Source organism: Silene latifolia, chromosome Y, assembly GCF_048544455.1.
Source record: "Silene latifolia isolate original U9 population chromosome Y, ASM4854445v1, whole genome shotgun sequence".
Taxonomy (NCBI): domain Eukaryota; kingdom Viridiplantae; phylum Streptophyta; class Magnoliopsida; order Caryophyllales; family Caryophyllaceae; genus Silene; species Silene latifolia.
The window spans coordinates 226072255-226081734 of record NC_133538.1 but is presented as its reverse complement, the minus strand read 5'-3'; the positions used below and the strand labels follow the sequence as shown (position 1 = coordinate 226081734).

At 45.1% G+C, this 9480-nt stretch overlaps 1 protein-coding gene across 1 annotated transcript; it reads right to left on the bottom strand.

Moving 5' to 3' along the window:
• Window positions 1-4454: 4454 nt before the first annotated feature.
• Window positions 4455-5048, bottom strand: LOC141630159 (uncharacterized). The gene has a single exon (XM_074443025.1). The coding sequence runs from the start codon at window positions 5046-5048 to the stop codon at window positions 4455-4457; it is 594 nt and encodes a 197-aa protein (XP_074299126.1).
• Window positions 5049-9480: the final 4432 nt, after the last annotated feature.

Below are 9480 nucleotides of genomic sequence, written 5' to 3'. Positions count from 1 at the left end.
TATGCTATGAATGTTAGGGTGTAGTTCTCGTATTTTCTGATGATCTTCCTTCTTTGCATTGAGGCCCCTTATATAGGGTAGCTCGTCTAGCTAGGGTTCCTTGCCTTTCTTCCAAGCTATTCCTAATTTAACATAGAATAGGACTTTCCTTTATTGGGCTACGGTAGGTTATAGAGTTCTCGTATGCTTCTTCTACGCGGATCAAAGCCCATGTCTTATACTATGTGCTGATGCTCCCACCCTGGCTCCCTGACACTCTGCGTCTCACACTGCTTCCAGCCCTGCTGCCGCAGACGAGCCCATATCCAGATTTTGGGCCTAACAGTTTGCCCCCAATTTTTCGCGAAAGTACAACCCTAATTATTTGAGCGGGAAATTGCAGTGTATCGTTGAGTGACTTCTTGCATACTCCATTCATATTTTCAAAACATCAACTACCCTCTCCTATTTAATCTCATCCGTCCCCTTCTTTCTCATTCATCATCATTTCATTTCCTCATAATCTTCAAATTTTCCGTCTCCCCAAACCCTTCTTCTCAACGTCCTTTCACTGTCAGCGCCGCCTCCTCTCGTCTTTTTAGGTACTCTTTCTTCTCTCTTCTTACTTGTCATGGCCAAAACCCGTTTCACATCATCCTCCTCCACCACCATCGACCTCGTCGAAGACGACGACTTCCCTTCACAGGGAGTCCTAAAAAAACCACACTCCGGTGACTCCCACCTAACCCAAGAGGACATCCCTAGGATTAAAGCCCTGCTTGGATTAGGTGACGATGTGGTGATCCACATCCCCAAACCTGGTCAGAAGGCATATGCTTTTCGTGAGGGGTGGATCTGCTTGTACACCTACTCCTTCGTCCTTGGCCTTAGATTCCCTTTTTCTCTGATGACTTCCCATGACCCAAATTTCTCCCTACGCATGGAGAATCCTCTTGTCCACTGTTGCTTTGAACAATAGATGGGATGCCGGAATTGGGTTGTCAGATCTGGCCCATAGGTTTGAATGTCGGTCGTTAGGGAACGGCCAATACACTTTCAGGGCTGTGGAGAAGACTGAAATTTTTCTTCAGTCGGTTGCTAAGGGCAAGGATGACGGGTGGTATGAAGACTTTTTCTATGTCAAGCTTGACTCACTCCCCATCCACGCTGACTATCTATTCGCGCACTGGATTTTCGCCAAGAGTAGTTATAATTGTACGCCTATTTTTGATTGCTCTTGTTACTCACTGTTCTTACTCTTTGATCTGATGCAGAACTCAAGAAACCTGAGAAATCTGAGGACGAGAAAGCTTCTGTTACCAAGCTCTTTTCCATCCCTGAAGACCGCAGACTGTTCCCCATCCTGCTCTCTGGTTTAGACGACTCCATCGCTAAAGAAACCATGTCCTCCGGTAAATGTCCTCGTTTGACTTCCATTAGCTCCCATGTCTATTTACCCTTTATTCTGACTTCTTGTATCCTAGCTCCTTCATAGGAAACGCTAGACCCACTGCCTTCAAGATCCTGATGCGCCAAGCCAAGAAAAGACCTGCTGACTTCTTCACCTATCCTGCCTCCTCAAGAAAGAGATCCTCCTCAAGACCTGCTCCAGAACCTATTGAAGTGACCTCAATATCGCGTGCCCCTGGGTCCCCTGTCCATGCTGACGAGCTGCTGCTGCCCCTCCTTGCTAACTTCGGGGATGCTGAACGTGCCAACTACTGGCCTGCATTGGAGAGGCTCCTGACTCCGGCTTGCTCCAGGGCATTTGATGAGACTTCCCCCCAGGAGATGACTGACCTGGCTGCTGAACATTGCTTCCTTGTGACTCTTCTTTTTACCGGCCCCTTTCTTTCTTTGCCCCTGTGCTTCCCTGACTGATGGTTTTCTTCATTGCAGGCTCTTCAATCATCCCTCTACCTCCGCAAGATGCTGCAGAGGGCCAAAGTTGAGTACCTGCCTTCTGTGGGGAAGAACAAGGATCTCACAACTACCTGTGCTAAACTGATGGAGCAGCTCCATGCGGCCAAAAAGGAGAAGGAGACAGCTAAAGACCAGCTAGCGAGGACGCAGGAAGCTAACTGCGTTCTGACTTCTGGGCTGACAAAGGCAAAGGCCCGTGCCGAAGAGATGGCTGAGCTAGCCAAAAATGTGGGAGCCTACACTGCTTTTGAGGGGCGGATTGACTGCATCCATGCTTACACTGAGGGGAGGCACACATCCTGGAACTTGGAGGAGGAGGTGGCCGAGTTTGCCCGTGCATTTCCCAATGGTATGGATCTGAGCGCCCTGTTCCCTCCTGAAGCTGAGGCTGCTAATCCGGAGCCTGATTTCACCGCCATGAATATATCTGGGGCTATCTCTTGGACTGTAGAGGAGATCCGGGCAGAGCAGACTGGTGATTATGCGGCTTCGACTCCTGAGGCTGTTCAGGTACCTGCAACAGAGAAGCAGATAGAGCACGGGGAGTAGAGCATTGGTCAGGATGCACTTGTTGAGAGGATTGACCTCTCTTAAAATTTTAGTTTAAATTATCAAGGGACTTAGCCCTGTGTGGCGCAAGTTTGTAAAAAACTCTCTTTTTTATTTTGGCTTGTTTTGTGCCTGCTGGTATGCAGGCTTCAAACTTTGATGGTGCCTGCTACAGGTAGCAGGTGCCTTAAATTAAAGTAGTTCTAAGCCCAGGTTTTAGGCCCTCCTTTTGTTATACTTGCGTTATTTGCCATTGATTCCTGGAGTTGTGATTCCACACAGGTATATCCCGGAGGCTGACCTGGCTCTAGGTGCATAGCTCTTGTCCCTGGTGACAGGATTTTTTGATAACATATTTTACCCATGACGCAAAATATCTTATCACTAGGGTTAGCTGACTGGAGCATACCTTCATTGACTGTTTCTAACTAACAAGGAATGTTACGTTCCTTGTGGTTCCAGACATTTGAAATTCGTGCGTGCACCTTTTGCTCTACGTCATAGCTATGAAATTACTGAGATTAACGTTAAGGTGTGAGTGGTCTTAGTATGCCGTACCATGCGCGCTACCTCGGCGTATGCTCCCCATGTGGCTTGACTTAAGATAAACGTCTTCACAGCCTCACATGGCATGGGCTGGACCCTCAAAGTGTTCCTTATCTGACAAGTAACCAACATTAGTACCAAAGCCTTTCTTCATAGAAGCATGATAAATACCAAAGTAGTGCAAATTACCTGGTGCTATCTCATGGTGTTCCAGGGCAACACCTGGATCCAGGAAGCCACAGCCTGGACTACTTGGTTTAAAAACGAATATATTTGGTTTAAAAAATGAAAAACTAGGGAAAACAAAAGAAAAATTTTTCTTGAAACACACCAATACCTAAAGAATATACTAACACCCACCGTCTTTTTTTTTTTTTTTTTTTTTTTTGCTTCACGGACTTTTGAAAGCTCCTTTGTACACTAAAGTTTTGGCACTTTGTCAGACAAAGTACCGTTTCACGTTACGAATGATCCAGGGTTTATCCAGGATTTGACCGTGCATGGTCATCAACCTGTATGCCCCATTCTTGACAATGCTTTCGACCTGATATGGCCCTTCCCATTTGTAGTCAAACTTGCCTGCCTTATGGTTCTTGGTATTTTCGAATACCCTTCTGAGTACGAGGTCCCCTACTTCAAGGGTCCTGATCTTGACATTCTTGTTATACGTCCTTGCTACAGATTGTTTATACGACGCCATACGTATGTAGGCGCTTTATCGTAGCTCATCAACTGTATCCAGGCTCTTAGCCATTTCGACCTTGTTCTGCTCTGCCGTCGGACAACCGTATATGTGCGTGGGCACCAGAACTTCTGAAGGGTATCACTGCCTTTGATCCGTATACGAGGCTAAATGGAGTTTGGCCTGTTGCCATTTTTGGTGTTGTTCTGTCTGACAAGAGTACTAATGGTAGTTCATCTGCCAATTTTCCCCCCAACTCTTCCCGCCATTTTCTGAGGTTCTCCACAATGATTTTGTTGCTGGACTCGGCTTGGCCGTTGGTTTGTGGATATCTGGGGGCTGACTTTCTCAGTTTTATGTTCCAGCGTGAACAGAAGCCCTCGGTGTTATCCGATATGAACAGGGATCCATTGTCACATATGATCTCAGATGGTATCCCAAATCTGATTATGATGTTGCGCTTGATAAAAGAGATCACATGCCGTTCTTTTACCTCTGTCATTGCCTCTACCTCAATCCACTTTGAAAAGTAATCAGTCATAACCAGCATATACACTCTGTTTCCTGGAGCCCTGGGTAGCTTACCTACTATGTCCATGCCCTACATCATGAATGGCCATGGAGAGATAATCGGATGCATTGGTTCTGCTGGCTGGTGGATTGCTGGAGCCGCCTTTTGACATGACTCACAGCCTTTGGCATGATTAATGGCATCCATGCGCATAGTGGGCTAGATATACCCCTGTCTCCAGATTTTGTTAGACAGGCTCCGTCCTCAAGCATGGTTCCCGCATTCTCCGCCGTGTACATCGTGCAACACTGTTTCTGCTTCCTCTTTGTTCAAGCACCTGAGGCATGGTCCTGCCAACGATTTTCTAAAGAGGACGTTATCAATCAAGATATATCTGGAGGCTTTTATTCTGAAACTTTGTGCTTCCTTTCTATCCTCAGGGAGTGTCCCATCCCTTAGCCAATTTATGTACGGTACTCTCCAATCCGGATCCTGCTGCCCTACTATGGAAACCGAGTCCGGCTCCTGCGATATCGCATGTGTACTGACCTCTTTCACCGGATTCTGATCTGGCTCCTTCTGGATGGCTGGGGTCAATACATGGGTGATAGGTATATTTGACAGTTTTGTGGGCTGGAAGATGGCCCCTAACTTTTCCAGGGCGTCTGCCTCCACGTTCTGATCTCGCGGCACCTGAGTTATCTTGAACGTTCTAAACTTTGACTTTTGCTCTGTGGCTATCTTCAAGTAGGCTATCATCTTTGAATCATGTGCCACATATTCGTTGTTTACATGATACACCACAAGTAAGGAGTCACTATAAACCCTCAGGTTCCTCACCTTAAGCCCCGACGCCATCTGCATCCCAAGTGGCTTCATACTCAGCTTCGTTGTTGGTTGCTTTGAACTCACACCTAACAGCTTGTACTGTCATAACACCTTTAGGTGATTGAAGGACCAAACCTACACCAGCTCCCCTTACATTTGAGGGTCCGTCAATGTATAAGGTCCATATCTCGCTATCCTGACTCCCCGTTATTGTCAGCATCCCTTCTTCTGCCTCCCCACGGGTAGCAGGGCGCAAAACCCAAATGTAAAGTCTAAAGCATTTAAAATCCTAAGCAAACTTATTAAAATGCGAAGTCTCGCGCACACAAAAGCAATAAAAAGTCTAAAAACAATAAAATGAATAGTTTTTGAAAAAGTCTTAATCAACTAATAGTTGATCAAGAATGGCCACGGAATGGCCCACTTGCTCGGCTTCTGGCTACAAGAAGTAGCCTCCATAGTGCTCATCTCCACAGCGGCACTCTCAGCATCTCCGACATCTGCAGAACTCAATGGATCAACAGCTTCAGCATCTCCCCAATCAATGACCTCTTCCCGCTCATCAAAATCCAAGTCGGACTCCGTCACTTTGACTGGCTCCTCATCGGGCTCCTCATCTGTGCCATAGCTAAGACATCCTAAGCCGCCTCTTTGAACGATTGGCTCCTTCACAGCTGGAGTAACATGCGGCTCTTCCTTCCCCAAACCAGCTCCTGCAACATCCAAAACAGAAGAATCTTCCTCCAATTTGCTCCCAATCTGGGGCGGAGGTGTTATAGCAGAAACAGGCATAGAGTCGGGCATATCAAGAAGCACAAAATAGGATTTCTTTTCAGAAACCGTATTACAAGTGACTGGACACATGGGGTCTTTCTTCTTAGCTGTCTGGGCAAAGACAATGGAATGCTTACCTACTTTGAAGGTCAGAGTCCCTGAACCAACATCTATAACTGCACCAGCAGTGTGCAGAAATGGTCTACCCAATATGATAGGAATGTGGGCATCCTCGGGCATATCTAGTACAACGAAGTCAACAGGAAAACAGGACTTTCCTATTTACACAGGAATGTCTTCTAAGACTCCTATAGGCTGGACCGCAGATCGATCAGCCATCTGTACTGTCATGTTGGTAACTGCAAACCTAGTCAATTTCAACTTCCTAGCAAGACTCAAGGGCATTACACTAATACTGGCTCCTAGGTCACACAAGGCCTTCTCAATAGAAAAGGTGTCAATACTACATGGGACTGAAAAACTACCTAGGTCTTCTAGCTTATAAGGTACAGTATCAGTCAAATAAGAACATGACTCCTCAGTTAGTGCGACAGATTGCACAGTTTCAAGTGACTTCTTTTTAGACAAAAGTTTCTTCATAAATTTCATGTAAGCAGACACTTGATTAACTAATTCAAGAAAAGAAACTTGTACGTTTAAGCTACGAATAACATTTTCAAATTTGTTAAACGATACCTGTTCCTTTATCGGCACCAATCTCTCCGGATATGGAGCTGAAAGAAGCAACTTAGCCGTCTCCTCTAGCTCTCTCATACAGGCATCAGTTGATTTAGGCTGAAAATCCACTACCTTCTCCTTGTTGTAGCTTGACCCTTCTTCCGACCGTCTCAAAAATGAACCATTAATCGTCATCGGGTCATACTTTGGAACCGGGACTGACCCATCAGCGTTTGGGTCTTGCCTCAATATTTTCGGAGTCGTCGTACCTCGAAACAAGTGGTCCCTCAAGTTATTTGGCATTGGAGGACGAAAAGACTTACCATCAGCAGCGTAGTCAGTCGATCGACCATGCATGTCAGTCGATCGACTGACTTCTACAGAACGACAAGGTGTGTCACTCGCAGATCGTCGATCGACTGGGTATGGCAGTCGATCGACTGACATACCTGCTGATCGTCTTTTTCTTACTATAATTCGTTACAGCCTTCTTCTTACTTGGTTCCGCCTCATCTTTTTCAGTGACATCCTCGACCATAGCGGTCCCCTCAAAGGTGTACCCACTCCTCAAAGTAATAGCACTAAGGGTCTCCTTTTGATCCGTCTGCGACGGTAAATGCCCTGGAGCTCGAGTTGCACTCTTGCTAGCCAATTGAGCAATTTGGCTCTCTAACATCTTCATCCCGGCCTCTCTAGCTTGAGACTCCTTCAGCAACAAATTTTTCAACTCGGCAAATTCGGAGCCTTGGGACTGCTGCTGCTGCTGAGGGACATACGAAGGCTTTTGATATGGCTGTTGCTGCTTATGAGGGGGCACATAATTCTGCTGCTGCTGCTTCTGCTGTGGAGGTGGAGTCGGATTTAGGACATTTTGGCTACTCCACCTCAAATTCGGATGGACATTCGGCTCAAAATAAGTGTTTGTCTGCCTATAATGTTGAAAAGCAGCACAAGACTCATAGGAAATGCTGCAGTTGTCTGAAACATGTCCTTCTTCACCACATATGTTGCAGACGAAAGGACCGTCTGAAACAGCAGTCACATGATAGATCCCTCCTTTTGAAGCTCCTCCCAACTCGTACTTATCAAATCTCGCCGTAAGAGCCTCTAATGCAGCTACAGAAGGGGATTCAGCACTTCTCCTTTGATTTCCCCTGGAATTTCCATACTCAGCTTTATGGGTGGCCAAATCATCAATAATTTTTCACCCCTTAGTCTCTCCAACATTCTCCTGGAATATACCATTAGTTGCCGCATCCAGGATAGCCCTCTGATCGTCATAGAGCCCATTATAAAACTGATTGCATAGCCTCCATTTCTCGAACCCATGATATGGAATAGTTCGCACCAGCTTCTTGAAACGGACCCACGCCTCATGAAAATTCTCATCAGGACCCTGTTTAAAGCTCGTGATCTGAGCTCTAATGGCATTGGTCTTTGAGGCAGAGAAATATTTCTTGTAGAATGCTAAGGCCAGCGAATTCCAATCAGTGATCCCGTTAGCTGCTCGATTCAGGTCTCGGTACCACTCCCTTGCAGCATCACGAAGAGAGAATATGAACATAGTCTCCTTTACCTGGTCCTGGGTTACACCGGTTGTTGGGGGGATGTAACAGCAGTAGTCAATGAATGTCTCCATAAGTTTGGCTGCATCTTCATTTGCAGCTCCCCCAAATTGGTTTCTCTCAACCAAGTTAATATAGGACGGTTTCGGCTCAAATTTTCTATCCGTCCCTGGTAATGAGAATCCCTTGTAGAGATTCTCAGCTGTCGGCTCAGAGTGACTGGCTATACTCGCTTCTTTAGCTAGTCTGGAGATGTGACGGTCTCAGCTGAAGAAGTGGAAATAGGTGACGAAGGTGGATCCTCCTCAAACAGCTCATTCTCATAGTAACTAGACAGAGTACTCAGCTCTTCCTCTGTCTGCAATACTCTAGATGATCGTCTCAACTCACGCAAACTCTTCTCAATCTCAGGATTGAACAGTAGTAATTCACCACCCTGTGACCTGCGCATAAGAAGAAACTACAAGTAGAATATTAGAATAGTTTAAGGAACAGATGTCCCTTAAACTAAGAGAAAGACTAAAAATAGAAACAACTAAAAATTTTAAACAATTGCCTCCCCGGAACGGCGCCAAAATTTGATGCCTGTCATTGTATGCACCAAAAATAATATTTATAGTCCAAACTACTACTATAGATAGTGGCAGTCAGGGTCGAACCACAGAGAGGCGATGCAATTAATAGTTGTTTTATTTAAGTCGAAAGTAACAAATGTGAGGGGGATTTGATTTGAGTTGTTCTATAACTAAAGGCAGTAAATGAAAAGTAAAATAAATAAACAGATGAAATCAAATATTAAAAGGATGCTAAGATGGTCGGTTCACTATAGTTTCGGCGGCATCATCCTAGGTAAGTCTAAAACAATCACGTGAGACGGGAAAAATAAGAAGTCCTCTCGGTCCATTCTTAACAGGTAGCATCGTTCGATCTCGCTACAGGTCCCTAATATCACTAATATTAACTTTCGTTCTAAAAAGTGATTTAAAAGTCTAAATTAACTTATCTTTCGATCTTATTAATTTAGTCGTCTTAATTAGGTAGGCTATCTCCCTCCCCTATCTTTCAATCTTATTGGGTCGGTTAATTCCTAAACATTCAACTAGTCGCGTGCACTCGATTCGTCAAATATAGCAATTAAATTAATTAAAACGAAGGTAAATCTCACGAGGCCGGTCGATCGACCAGGGAACCCAGTCGATCGACCGTGGCGCGATCTAGGTCTTCCTATTCTAATGCCGCCTAACCTACAAATTCCCTACATCCTAGCACAGGGTATTTAGCTACTAATGTTTACGATAAAAACAACAACAAGATTAATGAATAAAGATACTGAATTCATGATTAAGTTAACTAAACAAGCAAATAACATGAGACGATAAATTGGCTTTCGGGAAACTAATCTAGCAATTCTATACTACGAACGAAATCAAGCAATAAAACTGAAT